General features: G+C 48.7%; 1 protein-coding gene across 2 annotated transcripts in view; it reads right to left on the bottom strand.

Annotated features, from left to right (window-relative positions):
• Nucleotides 1-9,991: 9,991 nt before the first annotated feature.
• The window catches only part of LOC126521199 (uncharacterized), a 68,266-nt gene continuing 52,400 nt past the window's right edge, over nucleotides 9,992-25,857 (bottom strand). Inside the window, exons 2-3 of one of the 2 annotated variants that reach the window (XM_072288621.1) lie at nucleotides 14,005-14,119; nucleotides 9,992-11,493 (exon numbers count right to left, since the gene is read on the bottom strand). In XM_072288621.1, the coding sequence (XP_072144722.1) occupies nucleotides 10,426-11,481 (1,056 nt within the window). In that variant the 5' untranslated portion in view covers nucleotides 11,482-11,493; nucleotides 14,005-14,119 and the 3' untranslated portion in view covers nucleotides 9,992-10,425. The remainder of the gene's footprint in view (nucleotides 11,494-14,004; nucleotides 14,120-25,857) is intronic. The other variant, XM_050169817.3, reaches the window with a different exon arrangement.

Genomic DNA, 25,857 nt, shown 5'->3' with positions numbered 1-25,857 from the left:
ACCTGCGTGATGGCTTTGACTGACATGACCGACAGGCGCGCTAAACAACGCGAGACATCCTTACAGTCCATCATCGCCAGAGTGCAATGTGGCAGCACCGACGGCACGTGCCGCATGTTTGTGCTGCATGACGACATCCTCTACCACCGCAATATCAACCCTGACGGCCCTGAGTTGCTGCTTGTGCTTCCTCGTCATCTGCGACCCGTCGTTCTCGAACAGCTTCACGATGCACCGACGGCGGGACACCTTGGAGTTTTGCGTACATACGACCGCGTACAACGCCGGTTCTTCTGGCCGGGTCTCTACCGCTCCGTATGTCGCTATGTCGCAACTAGCGAATTGTGTTAGCGCCGGAAGAAACCTCCCCTGTCACCTGTCGGACGACTCTATTCCATTGAAGTTCCCTCTGAACCGTTCGTTCGCGTGCTTGGCCCTTTTCCGACAACGACTAGAGGGAACAAGTGGATCGCCGTCGCTACCGATTACGCGACACGCTACGCGACAACAAAGGTGTTGCCGACTAGTTGCGCAACTGACGTCGCCGATTTTCTCCTTCACGACGTTATTCTCCAGCACAGTGCACCTCGACAGTTACTTACAGACCGCGGCCGCTCGTTCTCGCGTCGAGTTGTGGACGACCTCCTCGGCTCTTGTGCCACTGAGCACAAGCTGTCCACCGCCTACCAACCACAAACGAACGGTCTTACGGAACGTCTCAACCGAACACTCACGGAGATGCTGTCGATGTACGTCTCCAACCATCAGCGCGACTGGGACGCCACGCTGGCTTACGTGACGTTCGCGTGTAACTCGTCCCGACATGACACCGCAGGGTATTCACCCTTTTATCTCTTGTATGGTCGTGACCCCACACTGCCGTTTGACACCATCCTCCCTTCTGTGCCACGTGTTGCAACTGAGTACGCTCGTGAAGTCATCTATCGCGCTCGCATGGCACGTCAAGTCGCCCAATCTCGTTTATTAGCCTCACAGCATATACAGAAAGATTGTTACGACCGCTGCTATCGCGATGTTAAGTTCGCACCAGGTGCTTGAGTGCTCCTCCGGCCACCATATCGTCGGGTTGGCCTCTCCCAGAAGCTTCTGTCTCGCTACACAGGGCCTTATGAAGTCCTACGCCAAGTTAACGACGTCAATTACGAGATTTCGCCATTACTCTTTGATGTATCCTCAAGTCAGACGCCTGTCGACGTTGTGCACGTTTCGCGACTGTAACCATACTTCGCTCGCAATTCTTCGCCTGCCATGCGCCGAGACGGCGCTTCGCCACCCGGGGGTCCTGTTACGGAAAGATGAGAGAAGACAGAGGAAGAAGAAGATCGGAGACGCCGGCTGCTGCGTGTTGTTGGGGGTCAGCCATCTTAACTATTCTGACTCATCCTGACTCATCCTGTATATTGTAAATATAGTTTTTATATACTCGCAACGTCCCCATAACAATATGTTACTCGCAAACCAACATTTTTAGATCTGAAGAACGTTGACGGAAGCTGAAAGACAAAGCCCTTTTTCAGCTGCCGTTTGAAGTTTTGAGTGACCGCAGCCGCTAAGTGGCGGTACCCTTAGCACAGCGAAAGCTTGAGATATTGTGGCGAATTGACGTGCTTTTCCGGGCTCCGTGGCGGCGACAAAATGCACAGTTTTTGTGCATGCTTAGCTTGCTTCTGTTTTTGATTTGCCGTTTTTTTTTCCTTTATATAGTAATTGGGTGTTTCTTTTTTCCTTTTTTTTGTCTCTCGTATTTCGCGTGCGCGGATGTGTTTCATATACATTTGATTTTGCAGGATGGTTAGAGCGTCCTTTCGGGCTACGTGCTTCAACACGTGCAGCCGGGTGGGATGTTGAGTTATTAGAGAGACTAATTGCTACTAGTAATAGTCGAGACTACTAATAGCTTAGTTGACTAACAGTTGAGACTAATAGCTATTAGTGGTTTTACTGTGCTTGTTTTGGTAAAATGAGAGCGTGGGCGCGTGGTTGAGCGCGTGCGAGAACGTGTCATATCTTGGGTCTCCGCAGCATTTGTTGCTTTTGAAACAGTGGTGAGAGTTGCTTTGCGACATTTTGAGGATTTGGATCATGTGCGTATTGGTTTTTGCTAAAAGGCTCGTGCTCTGCATTATTATATTATTATAGCATTTGCATCAGAAAAAGCCGTGCAATACATGGCAAGAAGGCGGGAAAGCAGGCAGTGCGCGGGGGTCCCTCAAGGCAGATGAGGGCACGGATGAGAATGGAGAGGGATTCGAGTCAACCGGCACACGCTGTGATGTCGATACTAGGCTGCAGAAAATGGAGGCCTTCCAGGAAGAGCTTGTAAAACAGGTGGAACAGCTCAAAATTGAGCTAAACAGGGAGCGTGATGCACGGAAGGTAGTTGAAAAAAGACTTGAAGCAGCCGAGCAAAAGCTGAACAGGGCCGCCATTGTGAACGAGAACGTACTATCGTGAGCAATATGAGCAGGAACACGCGAGCGCGTGGGAAATAGCCTCGAAACCGACGTGGGGCGATGCGTTGCGGCCACTGTAGGAAACAAAGTGGAAAGGGCGCCGCGGTTCCGCCAACTGTCGGCACTCCCGCCTCACTAGCGTTGCTGCGTAACGGCACCGGATTGCATGTCACCGGGCGCTAGCGATGATAAGGCGGTTATGGCATGCAGAGCGTGGACCGCGCTGTCTGTAGTTCAGCGCAAAATACCGCTGTTAACCTTTTTTGTTCCTTTTTTCTTTGTCTGAGTGTGCGTATGTGGAGCGGTCACACCCGACTCTTAGATGTTTGCAAGCATGCGACAGGGAATATTTTCTGGCCGACTTCTTAAAAGGTCTATCGTAAGGCCAGTCGCACCTTTCATGGAAACGTTCGAATCTTTGATGAACAAGAAAAGAAGTAAAAACGCTACGTCACGGCCGACGCGCATCTTTAATTTCTTTTTCGTGGCAAATGCTTATAAGGGAGACCACGACTGCCCGCGGTTAGAAGTGCGTTTCAGCGTCCTGCGATGTCTCGAGTGCCGTTGAATAAGCGGGAAGAAGTCGTTGAGTTGTCGAAGAAAGCTTACTCGCAGCGAAACATTGCTGCCTTGACGGGCTGCCGGTTGAACACAGTCAACAGGATAGTGCAGGCGTACCGAGATGAAGGACGCATTAAGGATGCGCCGCACGAGAGGCGACCTCGCGCCACGTCGGCGGATCAAGACCTACAAATTGTTGCTGCAGTCAACGAGAAGCCATTTCTAAATGCGAAGGAGGTGCGCAGTACTCTTGCCCTGGAACATGTAAGCGACAGCACGGTGCGGCGAAGGCTAAGGGAAGCCGCCCTCCGTAGTCGTATCGCTGCTCAGAAGCCCCTTCTCACAGTTGCCAACAAGACTGCTCGCCTAAAGTTCGCTGTCGATCACCGCAGCTGGAAGGTCGAGGATTGGAAATATGTCATCTTCTCTGATGAATCTACGTTCTCAAGCCGCTGGGACCAGCAGAGAAGAGTGTGGCGCATGGAGAATACGCGCTTCTCTCCGCAGAACGTCAAGCAGGTGGCGGCAAGTGGACGCACGTCAGTAAACGTGTGGGCGGCTATTTCGCGGGATGGCCTAAGTCCCATTGTAAGAATCCCTGGGAGATTTACGAGTTCTGCATATTGCACATTGCTGGAGCACGAGATGATCCCCTATGCACTGAATGGTCCACACCCGGATGGGTATTATCTATTCCAGCAGGACTTGTCTCCCGTTCACACAGCAAAGGTCGTGGCACGTCTTTTAGGCGAACTAGGGGTAAGGAGCTTGGAGTGGTGTGCGAAGGGTGCAGACATGAACATCATAGAACATGTTTGGGCACGTATGAAGGCTAACCTTTCAAGACTCTCCTTGGACTCGACGACCAGTGATGAACTGTGGGAAGCCATAAAGCGCGAGTGGAAACATCTTCAAGATGACAAAGCCTTCATCGAGGCTCTCTACGTGTCTCTGCCAAAAAGAATGGAGGCCGTCATTCAAGCAGGCGGAGCCATGACCCGTTATTAACGCATGAAGCCTGCAAGGAAAGGTCAAGCTGTAACACTGATGTATTGGGATACTTTTTGTGTGGATGAAAATTTTGTTACCATTAAGCAATCGTCTAATAAAACCTTTAAATTCACTGCTGCGTACAACTTTTCTTTGTTCACAATAACCGAGACATAGAAAAACACGCATAACAAAACAACCCTGCTTTTTCCTGCGTGCGAGCGCTATTACAGGCGCCACAGTATCACGCCGGTATCATTGCGATACGTTCCGCAAGTATGATAAAAAGAGAGCTAGAGATATTTTGCGCTCAACTACAGACAGCACGGTCCACGCTCTGCATGACATAACCGCCTTATCATCGCTAGCGCCCGGTGACACGCAATCAGCTGCCATTACGCAGTAACGCTAGTGAGGCGGGAGTGCCGACAGTTGGCGGAACCGCGGCGCCCTTTCCACTTTGTTTCCTACAGCGGCCGCAACGCATCGCCCCACGTCGGTTTCGAGGCTATTTCCCACGCGCTCGCGTGTTCCTGCTCATATTGCTCACGATAGTACGTGACAATGGAACGCAGTCCCCCGACGTGACAGGAGAGGGAGTGCTAGCAAAGTACGTGGAATGCGTGCAACGTGGTTAAGGGTTAGCTGGAAAGAGCGGTACCTACGTTGAGGCTGCCAGGCGGAAAAAGCAGGAGCACAGGGGACAATGCCCCTTGTCGAGTCCGAATCACGCGGAAAAGGACAAAGGGAAGCAGGGAGAGGTAGGAGAGAGTGAAAGGGTGATTATCGCCGGCGACTCAAACCTGGCTGGGTGCTCATAAGCAATTGTGGAGAGGGTGAAAGGCGACGAAGGAGTGGTGGTAGGGACATTTCCAGGGCGGACACTGGGTTCTGTCATGGAGCGAGTAAAAGAAAAGCTCGCGGAAAAGGCCCACGTGCGCAACTTTGTCATAGTAGCAGGTGGGCTTAATGACGCCCTAAACAGGAAAGGGACAGGACTAGCCCAGCACTTGGCAAAGGGGGTGGACGACTTGCGCGAGCTATCCCCTCAGGTGCAGATCGTGGTGTGCACGGTGCCGGAGGTGCCTGTACGTGACAGTCACGTACAAAGAGCTGCTAATGAGGCGACATGGAAAATGAGCCGAGAGAAAGGCTTCGAGGCTGTCGAAGTAAACAGGGAAGTGAGAAGGTGTGGGGGTTTTAAACGAGACGGGATCCACTTCAATTACAGGCTGGCACGAGAAGTGGGCTGGCGACTTGGTGGTCGCACTGTTGCTTTTTTAGGGGGCCCACGGTCACTCAGAAGATCAGAGTAGGTAGTAATGAAAAAGGTCCCCTAGGGGAACCTCAGAAGAACATCACCGTCGATAACAGAAAAAAGAGGAAAGCAAGAAAGAGAGCTCGCCATGCAATAGGCTACATAAACATGCAAGGCGGCAGAAGAAAGAAAAAGTGGGCAGAGATTTGGGAGCAGTTAAATAGAGAACAAATAGGAGTGTATGCGGTGACAAAAACGCAACTTAGAGACTCAGAAGAGCCGCCACTGATCGAGAATTTTGTTTGGGAAGGGTGCAACAGAACTAAATCGGAAGACAACGGTGGGGGAGTGGGAATGCTCATCCATCAGGGAGCCAAATGGAAAAGAGTAAATTCAAAATGTCAAGAGCATCTTTGGTTATCAGGTACAATGAGTGGGAAAAAAACTTTGCTGGGCGTTACGTATTTGTGGACCGGAAATAATTGCGCAGAGAAGAATAAAGAGTTAGTGGAATGCATAAGCGCTGATATTGAGTGTTTCGGGAACGGTGCTGAAATTATCTTATTAGGTGACATGAATGCCCACATACAGGATTTAGATGGCTGTACTGACAACAACGGCAAGTCAATGCTAGACCTTTGTGAGCAACATAACGTCGTTATCGTGACTACAGGGCCTAAGTTTGAAGGGCAGGCAATCAACCACTGATTACTGCCTGATGACAGAAGGAATTAATGATAAGTTTAGAGAAATGGTCATTGATGAGGAAGGGTATAGCAGCCTAGGGAGTGGCCATAAACGCATCATTTTGAAAATGGGATATGTAGTTGGGAAAGAGAGCAAGGAGTGCAAAATTGCCAGTCCAAATTTGAACGCTGAACAAATAAGAAATATAGTCACTAGAGTCGAGGAAGAATTTGGCAAATGGCCAAATAAAGAGTGGGAATATAGTGAGCTTCTAAGTATAATAGCGACAGAAATACGGAAAGAATTGAATTGAATATGTGTTGTTTAGTGGCGCAAAAATGGCCAAAATACGGAAAGAGAAACAACATATTCGTTGGAAAGGAAAAAATAAACCGAAAATCTGGTGGAACAGGGAGATACGAGAAGCGACCGCCGAACGACAGAAAGCATCACAAGAGCACAGGCAGGCAAAGAAGGCGCAGTTGCCGCAGGATGAAGTAGCCAGTAAATGGGAAATATACCCTGAGAAAAAGTCTACGGTTCAAATACTGGTGCAAGCAAAATTAAAAGGTGATAGTGAACGTTGGTTGTCAGAAACACTTGAGAAAAAGAAGGCCGCACCTAGAATATTTTGGAACCACATAAAATTATTAGGCAGAAAGTCAACAACAATACAACAACATATCCCAGACGAAGATGAAAACAGACTGGAAGGAGAAGCGGCAATAAATTACATCCGAAAAATAACAGCCGAATCTTTCTAAGGCAATAGAGGAGGTTGTATTTGAAGGAAAAAAAAGAGCATGAGAGAGACCCAGGGCTAAAGGAGCTGGTGCTGACAAATTTAAACTGAAAGAAAGCCGAAGAGAAAATTCCTAAGCGCACAGCCCCAGGGCTAGACGAGGTTCCCGTTAGGCTGATTTTTGAACTAGGACCAAAAAGTAAGGAAGATCTGGTGAAAGCAGTGGAAGAAACTTTAAAAGATATGCGAATACCAGACAGTTGGTGACAAAGTAGAATGAATTTATAAAGGTAAGGGGGAGAGAATTCACTCGTATAGACAGTTGACTATTACATCGGTAATATACAGGCTAGCAATGCATGCAATCAAATTAAAGCTTCAAGCATGGGCAGAGGATAATGGCATTTTGGGAGAACTTCAGAATGGCTTCAGAATAGGTAGGCGTTTAGATGATAACTTGTTTGTTCTTACTCAGTGTATTGAAATATCAAAAGCAGAAAGCAGACCGTTGTATGTGGCCTTTCTGGACATTACAGGAGCCAATGACAACGTAGACCGCAACATTTTGTGGGATATTCTGGAAGGGGAAGGCTTAGGTGATAATTGGATACAGCTTTTGAGGGAGATTTACCTAGAAAATACCGTTTGCGTTGAATGGGAAGGGATGAGGAGCGAGGAGAAAGTTCATATCAACAAGGGACTAAGGCAGGGGTGCCCTTTATCCCCGCTGTTGTTTATGATGTACATGGTGAGGATGGAGAGGGCGCTAGAAGGAAGCAATATCGGGTTTAATCTCTCATACAAACAGGCGGGTACAGTAGTAGAGCAGCAACTCCCAGGTTTAACAATAACAGTGAAGGGAAGAGAAATGCAGCCATAATGAAGCACAGAGCGCTATGTGGATACAATAGGTAGGAGGTGCTTCGAGGTATGTGGAAAGGTGTAATGGTTCCAGCACTTACTTTTGGAAATGAGGTTTTTTGCTTTAAATCAGGGGTACCATCAGGACTCGGTGTGAACCAAAGGTCAGCGGGTCGCCTCGCATTGGGCGCTCACGGTAAGACTACAAATGAAGCTGTGCAGGGGAATATGGGCTGGACTAGTTTTGAAGTGAGGGAAGCTCGCAGTAAAATTTAGTATGAAGAACGGCTGAGGAATATGGAAGAAAGTTAATGGGCTGGGAGAATGTTCAGGTATCTGTACAGGCAAAACATTGATTCAGAGTGGAGGAAAAGAACTAGGAAGCTTACCAGCAAGTATGCGGCCTGTGGGGTGGGCAACACAGCAACAAAGAAGGTCAAGCGGAAAGTCAGAGAGGCTGAATTAATATCATGGGTGGCGGCAATGGAAAAGAAACCTGCTATGAGTAACTACTTAAGAGTAAAAACCGAAATCAGGAAAGAAACAATTTATGATAACTCAAAGGGAAGCTCATTAGTTTTCGGAGCGAGATCGGGATGCCTTAGAATACGCACCTATAAAGCGAGACATAAGAAGGAAGAAGAAGCATGTGCTTGCTGCTTTAAAGCTGGGGAAACTATGGAGCATGTTTTATTAGAATATGAAGACGTCTACGCAGCGGTCGATTTAGGCACTACTGGCCTCCTTGAAGCCCTTGGGTTCAGCGAGAGCAGTGGAAAAGTAAACATGTCCGCAATAGGGATTAGTAAGAGGCGATTGGAGGATTGGTGGAAGAAAAGTAGGGAAACGACAAAAAACGGAGACGTACAAAAGCACAGTTCGCAATAGGGGATCAGAAAACTTGGTTGTGGGAGTTCATCGTGTTTCCTTTTCCCTTTTTTTATTGTTTAACTTAGCTAGGACATTAGACAGTATAATAGCAAGAGCTTGGTGGCGCAACGCACCGCCCCGTTCCAAAAGGGACGCTTATTACATCCATCCATCCATCGTACATCCTCATTCTTGTAGGCCGTCCGCCTAACGCAAGTGCGTTATTACCCGCCGTGGTTGCTCAGTGGCTATGGTGTTAGGCTGCTGAGCACGAGGTCGCGTGATCGAATCCCGGCCATGGCGGCCACATTTCGTTGGAGGCGAAATGCGAAAACACCCGTGTACTTAGATTTAGGTGCAAGTTAAAGATCCCCAGGTGGTCGAAATTTCCGGAGTCCTCCACTACGGCGTGCCTCATAATCAGAAAGTGGTTTTGGCACGTTAAACCCCATAATTTCATTTTTTTAAGTGCGTTATTGAATTTCTGAAAGTAAAATGCGTCAGAAAGTTCGTAAAGTATGACTGACACACAACCTGCAGACGTGATAGCATTGGATTGTAATTCGAATAGATGGGAAAACATAATTATGTTACCCGGTAACACGAACACAAATCCTTCGAACTGCCGTTTGTTTTTTGGGTGAGCGCGCCACGAGAAATTCCGACCGACTAGAGGCTAACAGCTTCGCTGTAAAAGTTTGATGCTCAAACGTACAAATTTATGTACTTGTCTGATGCGCGCGCCTGTACTCGCCAATCTCGTCTCCGTCGCACTATGCGCGAAGGTTAGGCATACCGTACTGATTGCAGCTGTCGCATTTAGGCGTATTTGAACCTCTTCAGGCGTTAATTAATTCAGTCTATTGAAAATGTGCTTTGCCTGCAGTTATTGCGCCTTTACAATCATGAAAAACATAGAGATCCTAAACAGATTTAGAATTTTCAGTTCAATGAGTTTTGTTTACAGAGTTAACGTGTACACGAACGTCCATGCTCATTTAAGAACAACCTTTTTCATGTCTAAAGTGTACTTGTAAAGCAGCTATCCGGCCACTTGAAATATATGCCAGATGTAAAACATTGCAGAAAAATTAAAGGAGTGAACGTGCCTTATTTGACGACGTATTGATAATGAGTGCACACCAACGCGTGCATACGCCTGAATGGGTTCAGGGATATTATAGTACATAATGCGTTTTAACTTCACCGGAGGGACATGATTCTTTGCTATAAACTATTTTCTACGTCGCAGGGAGCGCATGCAATACGCAGTGCCCGCGGCGTAAGCGTTCCACCACCGTTCTCGAACTCGTCAGGTCGCACTCAACCACTATTTCCCTAAGTGACATTAGTAAACAGTTGGATAAATTTGACGTACTGCTGAGTTAACAGATTGTTCTATAATTTCAGCGAAGCGCTGTTCTCATTTCAAGTCAAGCGAGCCTTCTATGTGTCTATGGTAACAAACGTCAGTATGATGTCAGTTGAACCCTATGACGTCAGTAGCCGCAAATGCGCGCGTTGCCAAACTACCAAGGCAGTCAAGAGTAAATGAAAAAAGAACATATTTATAAAATATTGAGACCCTAAAATTTACTCATATTTTACAGTGTGGACGTTTTATGTACCCGGTACATAAAACATAAAGCTGCATTGCGAAAACATGACCCCTTTCAGAACAGCTATATTCAAAATATCTAATGAATGCAACTAAGCGATGATTTGATCTTACAATGTTGTTCTAACGAGACTGTACCACACTGTGCGTTGTACCCATTACGGACAAATAATATCTTTACATGGAATGCGTTGGGAAGTCAAGGCTTCTTGCTGTAGGTGGACCTGCCAGTTATCTGCATACAGCGCTACGGTATAGACACGACGTTAGTACGCCAGATAGACTCGTCCGAAATAGCCGGTCACACAGCGTCCTGTGTACAGCGTCGAACACATGTACTTTTCAACCTCAAGCAACGAACTTGTCAATGCCGCCCTCCGTGCGCAGTCTCGGAAGCTGTGCGCTGCTCGAGATCGGATCGCAACTCCTGCAACGAGTGCAGCAGCGTAAGCCTGCGGAAGTGCATCAGTTCGCGGTGGAGTTGAATCCTCTGATCGCGCGAAGCCTGCTCTTCGATACGGGCCTCGTGGATCTTCTGCTCGACCACCACCCTCTGGGCTTGCAGACGCCGTACTTTGTCGGCAAACGTCTCAGTTGTTTGTAACTGTGAGGAACACTCAGATAGGGGCGTCGTGGTGCAGCTGCTTCCAGGGTCACAAGCCGAGTCAGTCTGCGGTGTTCCAGCTTTCACAACGGTCACCGCGTCGCTGCTACCCTCGGACTGGAGGAAGTCCTCAGAGTAGGCCTCGTCGTCGCTACTGTCGCTGATACGGGTACCCGTCAATGCTCGACGGGCGATACAGGTTTCACCCCGCTGCTGTCTCGCCGATTCCGGTAGCTGCGTCGTCAAGCACAGGTCACTGGATCCAGTGAGGGGCGATGGTCGCCGGTCCAAGGCCCACGATGTGCGAAGACGAAGCGGAGAACCGCCCTGAATGCTCGAGTCGCAAGGCGCGCGGCTACGCAGCGATCCCATCGAGGACCAATGGTCGCGAGGCTCGCGCGGCGGCAGCAGCAGGCTCATATCCCCATAATCGCCCTCGGAGCCGGTGGAGGAGTGCGATCCGGCCCAACCGGAGTCTGCCGAGCTGCTTCCGCAGGGGCTTCGCGAAGACGCAATCCACGGGTTTGTCTTGATGCCGCTCCTCTGGCGCGCGTCTGCCGGCGACGTCTGACCCAGAAAGCTGGTGCGGATGTGCACTGATAGCTTCGGCAGATTGCTGGTTCGCGGCTCCACTTCTAGGCGGGCATGGCATCCTAAATGTGAGGTGCCTTCGCCTTCAGCGGTCGTATGCAGCGGTGAGATGCACTTGTCAGACGGGAAGCTGCATTGGGGCGACGCCTGTTGCTTTGTGGGTGTCTTTTTGGACCTCTTGCGTGACCGGCCGATGTGCACCTCTACCCAGCGAATGAGTTTCATGGTTGTTTCCTCCTGCAAGCAAGGACAAGGAATCAGCTTTGCGACAGCAGCTGTCCCTTAAGGACATAAGAACGTTACAATGGTTCTCTTTTCACAAAGCTTGCATAAATCAATGCATTGCATAACTCCAAGCCTCGTAGTTCGAATGTCGACATAGAAACCATAAATGGGCTCTTTGTAGGTATTGCAAGGCATCCTCATCAGCCTATTTGATGTCTGTTGCAGGACGACTGCCTCTCCCTGCGATCTCCTGTTATCTGTCTTGTGCCAGTCGACACGGTCCTATGCCTGCAAATTTCCCAACTACATCACTCCATTTAGTTTTCTGTCGTCCTAGACTGTGCTTTCATTCCGTTGGTACCCATTCTGCAATTTTAATAGACCACAAGTTATCTGCCCTACGTATTACATGTCCTGCCCAACTCCATTTCTTCCTCTTGATCTTAAATATAGAATAATGGCTTCTCCCTTTTCTCTATAATTCACAACGCTGTCTTCCTGTATCTTAACGTTATGCAAATCATTTTTTCATTCCGTCGCTCACTACGCGGTTATTAACTTTTCGCAAGTTATGGCTCCACATGCTAGTACCGTGCGTTAGTCTGTGCAGGAGTACGTTTATCTACGTCAGTTACTCACAGGGGACCCTGATCATAACTAGGAAATTTACAGAAGAATCAAAAATGTGTTGGAGTGCATACGGCAAGCATTACCAAATCCCGACTGGGAGATCACCCCGATCATTGAAAAGTGTACAATCATTGCATTCTACCGGTGCTAACGTATGGGGCAGAAGCTTGGAGACTGACAAAGAAGCTTGAGAACAAGTTAAGAACCGCGCACAAAATGAGTGGAACAAAAAATGTTAAGCGTAACGTTAAGGGACAGGAATATATTGTTGTGGATCAAAGAGAAAACGGAGATAGCCGATATTGTAGCTGAAATTAAGAAAAAAAAATGTAGCTAGGCAGGCCATCTAATGCGCAGGGCAGATAACCGGTGGGCCATTATAGTGTCAGAATGGGAGCCAAGGGAAGGGAAGCGCAGTCAAGGACAGCAGAAAACTAGGTCGCGTGATGAACTTGGAAAATTCACAGGTGCAAGTTATAATCAGCTAAGGCAAGACAGGAGTAATTGGAGATCGCCGGGAGAGGCCTTCGTACTTCTAGTGGAAGAAAAAGGGTGATGATGATGATGATGATGATAGTACTGATAGAATGCAATGATTGTTCACTTATGTTAAACAACAGTGAGAAGCTGTCGGTCATCAGTTGGTAATACCTGCTGTATGTGCTCCAATCCATTATTCATCTGTAAATTTCCTTCTTGTGACCCGTGTGCACCGGTACTAATTGGCCTTGACAAACATACTGTCGCACAAATTCTAAAGGCTAACTGCCAATCACGAATTTTCGTTTTTTTTTTTTTTGCTAGGGTATTGAACGTTACCTTGGTCTTTTGCATATTAATCTTCAAACCTACTCTTACACTATGTCGGCTGAAGTCCTTAGTCGTTATTTGCAAGTAATGTTCAGCGTTGATGAACAGGGACAATGTCACCTACAAACGGCAGGTTCCTGATATGTTTCCTGTTGCCCCTCACACCTAATCCTATCCATGCAGCCTAACAGTTTTAATACTTCTAAGCATGGAGCGACCAGCTTTGGAGAGATTGCGTCTTCTTGCTGACCCCTTTCTTAATCGGTATTTTATTTGTTTTCGTGTGAAGAATTAAGGTAGCAGTAGAATCATAGATATTTCCATCATATTCACGAGTGCGTCTTCTGCTTCTTCACTACGCAATGTCTTCATGACTGCTGGTAAATCGAACGCCTTTTCGTACATGAAAGCCATACAAAAGCAAGTACATTTTCATATATTTATTTCCAATTGCATGTAACCTTTGCAACTAGTTATTTTCTGCTTATGCTTAATAGAGACGAGTACGTGCGCACTCAAAAGAACGCGAAATTGGGTATGTAACTTTATATTGAACAAAACATCCTATTGAGCGTGGTTTGGACGATGCAGGGCGGGCATTTCGTCAAAGGGACAAAGTAAGGCAATTGACAGTGCAGTGTCGTTTTTGTTGCTTGTAACGCAGGACAGTGCTTCAGTACAGGACTACGTGACTCCGCTCGTCTATTAGAGTATCCAGACATTTCATAATTGCCGAGAGCCTGTGGGTGCACGGCGGGTGCTACGCATGGAAATGCAGACGGCGACAGCTGTGAGTTCGGTCGACTTTCTGTTACCATCTGATGAATCGTCAAAAAAACGTACTCTCATCGAACGTCACTTAATATACAAAGGGCCGATAATTTTCTTATTGTAAGTGAAATAAGCATGGAAATGCCAGGTGGTTCTACGACCTATAACGCTCAGCCACACAATTTCGATCTGTTCTCACATTCTCGCTTTTGAGCACTTACCTTTTTTGTTCTCAAATTTAAACACACGTTTGAGCAACAAAAGTTTCCATCATGCTCGACCATTAACGCTGCTGATCCGTCACTAACTTACCTAACGTAACCATATCCAGCTTTCCTGGACATCAGGGCTTAGTTCGCTTGAGTGGCACCACGTGGCGTATTGACCTTAAGCTTTTCAAACTTCGCCTGGGGACGTCGTGATGGCGCTAACGAAACAAAAAATAAAAGTATTAAAAGCCATCCCTGCGCACTAAACTTAACCACAAAGCTTGTGACTCAGTGTTCTAAAGAGCATTTAAGATCTCCAACATCTCCAACCGCTCGTCGGTTGGAGTTGACTTATTCTAAAAGCTTTTAGTCTGACTAGGCAAACCCACGATGATTGATTACGGAATTTTCAGAGGCTTCCCAAAAGGCAGCCACGGTTTTTTCAAACCCCTTGCCTTTTCCTTTCGGCGGAAGCACTCAGCGACAGCTCTATGCGGAACCACGCTGTACAATGTAAATTGTCGCGACATCAAAAAAAAAAAAAAAAATCAGTGCGCAGGACCAGGATGCGAGAAATAAAAACCAGCTCTGTGTTCAGAGACCACAAGGCCGACGCGCCAACTTAGTCTTCTTTCAAAGGGAGCGTGGTCGCTCCTCGTGTCCCTTAATTCGTTTTCTTTTTTATTTACTTATTAATACTGCGGAGTCACGTGACTGCAAGCAGGGGTGGGCACAGAAAATACACAATAAAATACCATAATATGAAAAAACGTCATACAAACACACACAAGTGTATTGTCAACGCAACTCTGTTGACTTGGTTTAAGAGACTTGGCACAATCGTCGCTCGATGCTCAATTTGTTACGTATCGTCTGAGCTTGCACTGTGTTTTATAGGTACGAGTTGCCTCTCTCATAGAACTCAAGAGAAGCCATTGACTTTGTTGCTGTGACTTTATTGGTTTTTCCTTTTTTGTGTGTTTGTCGAGACACTCATTTGGCTAAAGCGCAGCCTTGGCTCAAGGTCCCACAGCTTTTTGGCAGTGAAATGTGCCATGTATTATTGCATGGTCAAGTATTGTGATTTCTTTTTTTTTGTGTGGAGGGTGAAAAAAACTTTATGTTCTACAAGTCCACAAGAAAATCGAAAGTATGGTGCCAGTATTAACGTATACTTTTTTTCCCTGAGCATCGAAAAGCCCAGCCTCTAATTTCTTAACTGCGATGGGCCAAAAACCAGTTAACTTTGACGAGCCTTGTGTTGACAGCTGTTACAACATAGTGTCAACATTTTGTTCATGTACATAGCATGTGATGCTTGGCAGAAGCGTTTTATTTGTAATAAAAAGATACGATCATACACATGTTACATTGTACTGTTACGTTTCGCCTACAACGCGCGGTAATGCCGGCGCGGATGCAACGGACGCCGGGGCTTTGTTCAAAACGGCGGACATTTTGGCCTGTTCGACGCCGCCGCAACGCCTACCCGCCAAGCGTGTCCAGGCGTGTTTCAGTGCCACGTGTCTTCGTGTGTGCGTGTGTGTGTGTGTGCCCTCGCTTGTCAAAGCGCGGCAGCCGGGGAGCGGAGTTCCCCGAATGAGGAGCCTGGAGGTCTCTCGGCTCAACCGTTCGCGCCGTCGTGTGTGAGGGTTGGCGATGCGTCACTACACTCGGTTCAGCAGGTCTCTCGGCTCGGACGTGCGCGCCGTCGTGGGCTCATGCTCCGCCGTCCCGTGACCTTCATCCCGTGACCTTCCCTTTTGGACCGCGACGCCGAGAGTATAAAAGCAGCTGCCCCCGGACGCCAGGGGAGAGGCTCCGATTTGTACTGTTGAGTTACGTGCTCTCCCGTCTCTCCACTTCGGTCGACCTGACCGGCCGCTCTTTTGCTATGTTAGAATAAACCAGTTGTTCTGTTACCAGTCTTCTCATGCTTTGCCGGGACCTTCGGATGCTTCCAGTGCCCCAGGCCGCCAGGCCAACGCTACCCTTGGGGCTTGCGACCCATTGGCAATAACGGGCGTTAGCACCGAGACCCCAACAACTCGGGCCAGCGGTGCGATTCCAACATCTGGTTGCCAGCGGTGAGATCGCGACAACGGAGGCCAGCAGCGAAGAGATGCGGTTGACTGTATGCTGAGCAGCACAACGACCATCCGGGAGCAGTGCAACGAGCCCTGTGTGATGACTGGTTGCCTGCAGCGGAACGACTGCGCTGAAGTCTTGGCTGCGAGGTTTGGTGAGTGCGGGACTTTCTTCTTCTGAGTTTTGCCAGGCTTTTGTTAGTGTTAGAAACAGAGCTGGTAATTGTGGTTGTCGTTGCTACCGGGTTAGTTTGCGGCAAGACAATAGTAGGCAGTAGAGAAAGCAGCATTCAGAGCAGCCATGGATTTGAAGTCGTTGCGCAAACCGAAATTGCTGGAGCTTGCGAGAGAGTTGGGTCTGGATGTCTCAGACAAACTCAGAAAACCAGAACTGCTAAGGGCTATTCTTGAGTTAGAAGCTGAGGATGACGAGCTGTCGGAATGCCTTGAGACCATTGAGGAGAGGGAGACGGCAAAAAGACAGGAGCGTGAACTTAAAGAACAGAAAGAGAAAGATGAGCGCGAACGTAAAGAACAGAAAGAAAAAGAAGAGCGCGAACACGCTTTGGAAATGAAGCGTCTCGAGTTAGAGATGGAACGCGCTCGTAATGGAAGTCAGGCACACGGTGCAGGAGAACGAGTATTGTTCAAAATGACTGACCTGATGCGGCCGTTTAAGCTTGGAGAGGACATTGGTTTGTTCCTGGTTAACTTTGAGCGAACGTGCGAGAAGCAGGGGTTCTCTCGGGAAACGTGGCCACAGCGCTTGCTCACTTTGTTACCCGGCGAGGCGGCCGACGTAGTCGCTCGCTTGGAGAGAGAGGAGGCAGAGGATTTCGACAAAGTGAAATCGAGTCTGCTAAAAAAGTACCGGCTGTCAGCGGAGGCGTTCCGTCGGAAGTTCCGGGAAAATGAGAAAGGCAGAAGTGAGTCATATACAGAGTTTGCGTACAGGCTTATGTCAAACATGCAGGAGTGGCTCAAAGAAGAGAAAGCGTTTGGTGACCACGAGAAAGTTCTGCAGTGTTTCGGGCTAGAACAGTTTTATAGTCGGTTACCTGAGAACGTGCGGTACTGGGTCTTGGATAGGCCAGACGTTAGTACGGTGGCTAGAGCCGCTGAGTTAGCCGAGGAGTTTGTGACGCGTCGGGCTCGTGGAGCTAAGGACGGTCAAAAGGGTGAATTTGGCTCCAAGTTTGAGAGGCCGAAGTTCACACCCATGAGAGCAAAGGGGGATACACGTAGTGCGGATGCGAGTGAAAGCAGTCCGACCGAACGTAAGGAGACGGCGGCAACCGAAGCCGAACGCAGAAAGCGGTTCGAGGCGAGGCAAGCGCGCCTGTGTTATACGTGCCAGAAGCCGGGTCACTTTTCGGCGCAGTGCCCAGAAACAAAACCAAAAGTCGTGTTTTTTTCATTAGGCAGCACTGACGAGAACATCAAGCTTCTCGAGCCTTACATGCGAGACCTCCTCGTGAACGGGAAAGAGTGCCGAGTGCTTCGCGATACCGCAGCTACAATGGATGTAGTTCACCCCTCTTACGTAGAACCCGATATGTTCACGGGCGAGTGCGCATGGATCAAGCAAGCAGTGGAAGCTCATAGCGTGTGTCTGCCGGTAGCAAAAGTGCTTATTGAAGGACCTTTCGGAGCACTTGAGACGGAGGCCGCAGTGTCATCTATGCTGCCCCCCCAGTACCCGTACCTATTTTCGAACAGGTCCGATCACCTCCTGCGCGAGAAGGGGCTTTTGTTTGGTGAGGCTAGCGTTCAGGCCTTAACCAGATCGAAGGTTCGGGAGCTCGCTGCAAAGGCGGTAGTTGCGGGGCCGACGTTGTTGAACGATGAGAAAGGGTCAGAGGCGCAGCAAGCTAGTATTCAGAGCACGCCCGAACGGGATAAAATTGAGCCTGTAGCGTTAAAGGCACCAGATACTGGAGAGGAAATTCCCGATGCGGGAAAGTTAGAAGAGCTTCCGGGACTAGGCTCAGTGACGAACAGGAAAGACACCGATCAAGTCATTAGTGACTTAATAAGTAAAGCATCGCTGTCGCCTGAGCAGAAAACCGAACTACACCAGCTCTTACAAGAGTTTCAAGGTCTGTTCTCTGAGAGGCCTGGTAGGACTTCTGTCCTTACTCATGACATAGAACTTACCTCCCCAGAGCCAGTACGATCCAAGGCGTACCGGGTGTCACCCCGCCAGAGCGATATTATGGAGGCTGAGGTAAAGAAAATGCTACAGCTCGGTGTTATTGAAGCGGGTGAGAGTGATTATACCTCCCCTTTGATTTTAGTTGAGGTACCGGGCAAGGAACCTCGTCCTTGCGTCGACTACCGCAGGCTTAATTCCATCACTAAGGATCAAATTTATCCGATCCCTAACATCGAGGAGCGCCTTGAGAGAGTGAGTAGCGCTCAGTTTATTTCCACCCTAGATCTTGTCAGGGGTTATTGGCAGGTTCCACTTACAGAAGAGGCTAGTAGGTATGCGGCATTCATTTCACCAATGGGGACATTCCGTCCTAAAGTTTTGAGTTTTGGTTTGAAGAACGCGCCATACTGCTTTTCAAGCCTCATGGATAAAGTGTTGCGGGGACAGCAAGAATTCGCTTTACCGTATCTAGACGACGTAGCGATATTCTCCGCATCCTGGCCTGAACATATGGCGCACTTGCGGGCAGTGCTAACCCGCCTGCGCGATGCGGGCTTGACAGTCAAGGCTCCCAAGTGCCAGTTAGCACAGGCCGAGGTTGTCTACCTCGGACACGTGATTGGTCGGGGTCGTCGCCGCCCCTCTGAAATAAAGGTGGCCGCTGTGCGAGACTTCCCGCAACCGCGCACGAAGACCGATATTCGGTCGTTCTTAGGTGTCGCCGGCTACTATCAGAGGTACATCCCCAGGTACTCTGATATCGCGGCTCCCTTGACGGATGCTCTAAGAAAGACAGAGCCGCAAACAGTCGTCTGGGATGAGACGAAGGAAAGAGCTTTTAGCGCCCTAAAGAGCGCCCTAACAAGCCAGCCTGTGCTACGATCGCCCGACTACACAAAAGGGTTCGTTGTTCAGTGTGATGCTAGTGAGCGAGGCATGGGCGTTGTACTGTGCCAACGGGAAAATGGAGAAGTAGAACACCCCGTCCTGTATGCTAGTCGTAAGCTGACCAGTCGTGAGCAGGCGTATAGCGCCACCGAGAAAGAGTGTGCGTGTATCGTGTGGGCCGTTCAGAAATTGTCATGTTACCTAGCCGGCTCGAGGTTTATCATTGAAACGGATCACTGCCCTCTCCAATGGCTGCAGACCATCTCTCCCAAAAATGGCCGCCTCCTGCGCTGGAGCCTCGCTTTGCAACAATATTCCTTTGAGGTACGTTACAAAAAGGGGAGTCTCAACGGTAACGCCGATGGCTTAAGTCGAAGCCCCTAACGTGGGAATCAGCCTCAAAATTGCTTGTTACTGATGTTTTTCTTCCTGAGGCAGGATTTTTAACCTATTGCTTTTGTGTAGTGTTTCAAAGTGATGATGTGCTTTTTAGTGCAATTTTTTCGATTTGTGGACGCGTTCTGAGTGCTGCTAAACTACTGTAAGGAACTAGGCAGCAGTATAAAAGGGGAAAGAGCCTGGCAGGGCTTAGTGAGGGTTGTGCCGTGCTTGCTGACTGAGCGGTTGACTTTCAGGCGTGGTTCTAACGCTTGCCGGAAACGAGAACAAAAATGTCAACTCTCCCGAAGTCACTTTGCAGTGTCCTGTGTGCACCTGAACGTGAGAACGAGGGCTTCTCTGTGCGCTGCGCTCAAGAAACGCCAAAGGACGCCCGACTTCGGTTATGAGCATCATCGAGCGACATCCCTCCGGACAGCGGATGCAGTCCCCTGACCATCGGGATCTCCTTTCCCCCGGCGGGGCGGTCTGTTACGTTTCGCCTACAACGCGCGGTAATGCCGGCGCGGATGCAACGGACGCCGGGGCTTTGTTCAAAACGGCGGACATTTTGGCCTGTTCGACGCCGCCGCAACGCCTACCCGCCAAGCGTGTCCAGGCGTGTTTCAGTGCCACGTGTCTTCGTGTGTGCGTGTGTGTGTGTGTGCCCTCGCTTGTCAAAGCGCGGCAGCCGGGGAGCGGAGTTCCCCGAATGAGGAGCCTGGAGGTCTCTCGGCTCAACCGTTCGCGCCGTCGTGTGTGAGGGTTGGCGATGCGTCACTACACTCGGTTCAGCAGGTCTCTCGGCTCGGACGTGCGCGCCGTCGTGGGCTCATGCTCCGCCGTCCCGTGACCTTCATCCCGTGACCTTCCCTTTTGGACCGCGACGCCGAGAGTATAAAAGCAGCTGCCCCCGGACGCCAGGGGAGAGGCTCCGATTTGTACTGTTGAGTTACGTGCTCTCCCGTCTCTCCACTTCGGTCGACCTGACCGGCCGCTCTTTTGCTATGTTAGAATAAACCAGTTGTTCTGTTACCAGTCTTCTCATGCTTTGCCGGGACCTTCGGATGCTTCCAGTGCCCCAGGCCGCCAGGCCAACGCTACCCTTGGGGCTTGCGACCCATTGGCAATAACGGGCGTTAGCACCGAGACCCCAACAACTCGGGCCAGCGGTGCGATTCCAACAGTACACATACACATCGTACGAACACATTACAAAGTTCACACACTCGAGACTCTCAAGTTAACAAGAAACGTTTCCACATTCGGGCTATCCACTACACACTGCGGCAATTTGTTCCAGTTGGTAAATGTGTTTACAAAAGATGAGTGCTTAAATTTATTACTATGAGCTCGATATTCTTGAATCATTTTTCCATTGTTATAACGTCTACCTGCGTGCGAAACATGAGTAATATGTACTCATGATGATTGATTTTGACTATACTATTATATACTAAGTAAAAAAAATTCAGTCTGGCCTCGGTGCGTCTCGCCTGAAGTGATTTTAAGCCAAGAAAATTTATCATTTTTGTTACACTGTCTGTTCCTCTGTATCTATTGCAAATAAAACGAGCTGCGATCCGTTGTACTCTTTCAAGTTTTGCTATGTTTTCTGCTGTGAATGGATCCCATAAACAAGAAGCGTACTCGAATCGAGGCCGCACCAAAACCTTATACGGCGCCAACTTCACCTGAAATGTAGCATTGGGCAGTTTACGTCGCAAACACCAGAGGGACTTAAGAGCACTCGCGCAAATAGTGTCAATATGCATGTCCCAGTTCAAGCTGCTAGTGATTTGAACTCCAAGTTATTTTACAACTGGTGATTCTCTAAGCGTCACTCCACCTATAGTGTATGGATATTGCAGAACCGTTTTCTTTTTACATACTCGGAGTACTAAGCATTTCTCAGAGTTAAGAAACGTGCGCCATTCAGAGCGGCAGCTCGATATTTTACACAGATTGTTGTTTAACCTATTTTGATCCGCTGTGGAATTCACCGTTGTATACAGAACACAGTCGTCTACAAAATGTTTAATTTTAACTTCAGAATCTACCACATTCACTGTGTAATTTATATAGATTAGAAACAGAATAGGCCCCAGTACTGATACATGAGGGACACCAGATGAGACAGGAAGGACATCTGAACAGTGGTTATCGATTTGGACGTATTGAAATCTGTTATCAAGATGTGCTCTGATAAGATCAATAAGGTTGGAAGATATTCCGGCTACGTAAAGCTTTTCTATGTGTTTACTGTGGGAAACCTTGTCAAAGGCTTTGGCGAAGTCCAAAAATACTGCATCCATTTGCTGTCTATTGTTAACTGCGATGAAAAAGTCACGACAAGAAGAAGCCAGCTGAGAGACAGTCAATAAACCGCGTCCAATACCATGTTGCAGATCAGATAAGAAATGAGTCTCCTCTAGGAACTCAGTTAAGGATCGGCAGATTACATGTTCAAATATTTTGTAGCTGGTTGCGACCAAGGATATTGGCCAGTAGTTGGACGCGCAGGAACGATCGTTATCCTTAAAGATGGGTATAACACGAGCGGTTTTCCATTCAGATTGGACAGAGCAGTGCGCCAAACAGGCGTTAAAATTCACGTACAGGTAATAGGATATCCATTCTGCATATCGGCGCAGGAAAGCTGCAGGAATGTTATCAGGGCCATTCCACTTTTTAATGTCAAGCTTCAGAAGTAGATTAAAAATACCTTCGCGGGAAATAACAACGTCAGACACAGAAGAAGTGTAGCCTTCTGGTTTATAACAAGAACTGACATCATTATCAGCATACACCGAATGAAAGTACTCATTAAAGATATCTACAACAGCTTTTGGATCTGTAAGGGGCGAATTGTTAGCTATTAAGGAGATACTCCTTAGTTTATTACCATTAATGTTTCTCCAGAACTTTCCTGGTGCTTCACTGAGAAAGTTGCCTGAACTAACGGTAAAAAAAGTCCTTAGCTAGCTTGATCTTGTTTCTTAACTGACTGCTTAGTATGTTCATGCTAGTTTCATTACGTTGACCAGGTCTCTTGCTAGCGTTTAGTCGTGACATTAGACGCTCTTCCTATAAAGCCTCGTGCCGATGCTTTATCGTCACGGCAGCAGGACCGGGACACGCTTGCGGTGCAGTGAATTCACTCCGACAAATAGGGCTTCATCCGGACCACGTGCACAATCTCCGGTAGACGCCGTCGACGCCTCGAGCAATGCGGACTATCGGGAGCAACCTAATAGTTGACATCGGTGAGCCGCCAAAGAACTTTATGCGGCGCGAAGTAGCGCCTTAACAGTTTCTTCGAAAGGCCGCGATGGCGAATGGGAGTCCAAACCCAAACTCTCTCCCTGAGCTCGTAGGAGACTTGAGTGAGCTCGTAGAGTCTTGAGTGTCTGCCGAATTTTAACTTTAGTAATTGCTGTCACGCCAGGTATTGTTGCGCAGAAAAGCGGGCGCGCGCGCTCTGCACATTGACGTGTCGGAGCGGCGGAGGTCGGCGGTATTAGATTCGTCGGACGATCCTACCGCTGTCGACCAGATGGAGGAGTCGTCGGACGATCTCGCCGCTGCCACCATTTGAAGTAGTTGACGGTCGTAGAGAGGAACTCGGTGAACAGGATTTATTTACATATTAACATTTTAGGCAAGACATACATCGACAGTCTAGCGTGACTCCCATAGGAGCCCGCAAGACTAACCTACAGCAAACAGCTTACGAGCACACAGCTCACTAGTACATTTCTAGCATGACAACGAGCACTCAGCTCCCGACGACGAGCACACAACGAGCACACCCTAGCAGCCGACAATCGCTGCTTATAAGCTCTCTGCTCGACGTCATAGTTCGACGTCATTCAAGATGACCCGCCTTTTTGGAGGATGAGGGCTCACATACACGTGCCGCACATACACACAGGTGAAAAGGGCCGGAGCCGACGTCAGAAGGCTTCGTAGAACTCTGCTTTGTCCCGGGTGGCGCGACCAAGTACCACATTCCTGAGCTGACCGCGCGCCACGTGGCTGCCGGCCATTCGCAGTTCTCCGAAGTGCGCCCCGTCCGGCCGGATTGGAACACGTGCAGCGGGCTGAAAGCTGGCACTTTGTCACCCCGTACGGCCATTCCTAACAGCGGCCAGCGATGTAGGAGTGTGCACGCTATTGCGGCTCCCGAGGACGGCTGCTCAAGTACGTCACTGCGGAAGAAGCGTGTGCCGCTGCTCCGGAGTGAGGAGGTCGCCTTTGTACCACACGTTTACTTCCCATTGCAGCTCGTTATGTCTTGCAAATAAGTCTAACCCTGAACCAGGCACGTACCCAGGAGTTTATTTCGGGGGGGGGGGGGGGGGCAAACCAAGGTAACTCTTCCTATGGAATTAAGGGGGGGGGGGGCTTTACTAGTACAAATGTGAATAATGTCCACCATTCGCTACAAGGACGCGTAAATCCGCAAAAGAGAACTGAAATAAGCTGTACCTCACAGGTGTATCTCTCTGTGAGATACACCCCTCCTTTACTTGGCAAACAAGGAAGCACATAAAATGGACTCGCGCATGACAGAAGCGCAGGAATAACGCTGCCAAGAACACGTAAACAAGCGAAAGTAAAAAATGAAGAATTCTAATAGCGTTTTTTGAATTAGCCTTGGAAGAATTATAGAGAAATATATATGTTTGCGGAACAATTACAGTTTTTTGGATCCTTCGTTTACTGTTCTAGCAATTAAGTTGCCAAAACCGACCCGTGTTGCTATTTGGGAAGTTGCGTAACGATGAGTGGTCACCAGACCCGTACAACCACGTAGAGCGCAAGACGCTGCGGTTCTAGACGTACTGCGCCCACCGCGGAAAGTTAGAAAAACACTCACATTAGTGCAGCAGAGAAGTGGCTACGTCAGGCAGCTCCACTGATAACTGAAGAAGCGTGATTCAAAACACATGGAATTATTCTCCACTTCCGACGGCCTTTTCTCTACTTCCTTTTGAAATATTGAGATGTTGATCCATAAATATTTTCACAAACAACAGTTAAATTTGTTAATTTTCGCTTTTCCTTCCTGTTTGGCTGTCGCCTTGGCTCTTCCCCGTAGTAGATCGTTTATTGCGATACTTCTTTCCAGTTGCCAATTTTGCACGAAAAGTGCTGTACATTTAGAGAAAAGCCAGACGAGGTAACGGGTGACAATGATATTGTTTATGGTTTTACCGGTTATTGCAGGGTCTGATGATGGAAGCTGATTGGCATCATTTTATGCTTCCGAGGATCTGCCAGCGTCGCGGCGAGCCGTGACTCAAGGAAATAATGAAGCAAAAGGAAAACTGTAACGCAAGTGGCGTTTTCTCCGGCCGCAACTCGTTCCTCGAGCACAAAGATCAGCTCACTACGAACCGAATCAGTCGCTGTATCAGTCTAAACAAAGAAGGTTTAACTATTAAAGCAGCAGCGATGCGCGTGATCGTTGAATAGATGGTGACAACTGAACTCATCTCGATTTAATCGCGCGGGCACCGAATCGATGAGAAAACTGCCTTTCGCGCCCCTGAAGATGTCGATAACTACCGCCATCCAAAAGGTGTGAAAGAATTGACAACCATTCCACTCTGTGAAGATGGAATGGCAGCGAGAGCTGACGACAGTCAAAGCTCTCAAACGAAAAGCAAAGTGCTTCACCCACGTATGGGGAGTGCTTAACACCTGGTTCACCTCCGCCGTGGGTCGGCCCGGCATTGCGCTATCTTCGGTATCGGCCTACGTATGGAGAGTGCTTAACGCCTGCTTCACCTCCACCGCGGGCAGGCCCGGCATTGCACTACGGTCGGGCCGACCCGCGGTGGAGGTGAAGCAGGCATAAAGCACTCCCCATACGTGGGTCAGTCCCGAAGATAGTGGAATACATGGCCCACCCACGACGGAGGCGAAGCAGGCGTTGAGTGCTCCCCATACGTGGGCCCATCCCGAAGATCTCGAAGGGCGCGTTATAGGTTCCCGAGCCCACAGGGGTATGGGCCATTGAGCTTGGACCCTTTTTGCACTATCACCAGGATCGGCCCACATGATGATTTTTTCTGTTGACGGATGACGGAAAAACTATGTAAGGTTATTCATATACAGCTCTCGCTGTAAAAGGCATCAAAATGTTGGCTGCCGAGTAGATTGATTTGTCAGCGCTTTAGGAATGTGTGTGAATAGTGGTGGTGTGGTCGGGGAAGGGGGGGTGTATGCGGCTTAATTTCGGGGGGGTGGGGGTGGCCCGATAAAGTTCCACATCAACGGCTAATACAAAAACTCTCTCGGTTAAACGTATGCATTCTAACGTACTAAAGGGGATCAAGACGTTCTTAACTAATCGCTCTCAATCTGTTATTATATATAACCAGTCCACCCATCCTCTTCCTTTAACCTCAGGTGTCCCACAAGGCTCAGTTCTCGCCCC

This window comes from Dermacentor andersoni, chromosome 6, assembly GCF_023375885.2.
Source record: "Dermacentor andersoni chromosome 6, qqDerAnde1_hic_scaffold, whole genome shotgun sequence".
Taxonomy (NCBI): Eukaryota; Metazoa; Arthropoda; class Arachnida; order Ixodida; family Ixodidae; genus Dermacentor; species Dermacentor andersoni.
This window is presented reverse-complemented; position numbering and strand designations above follow the sequence as displayed.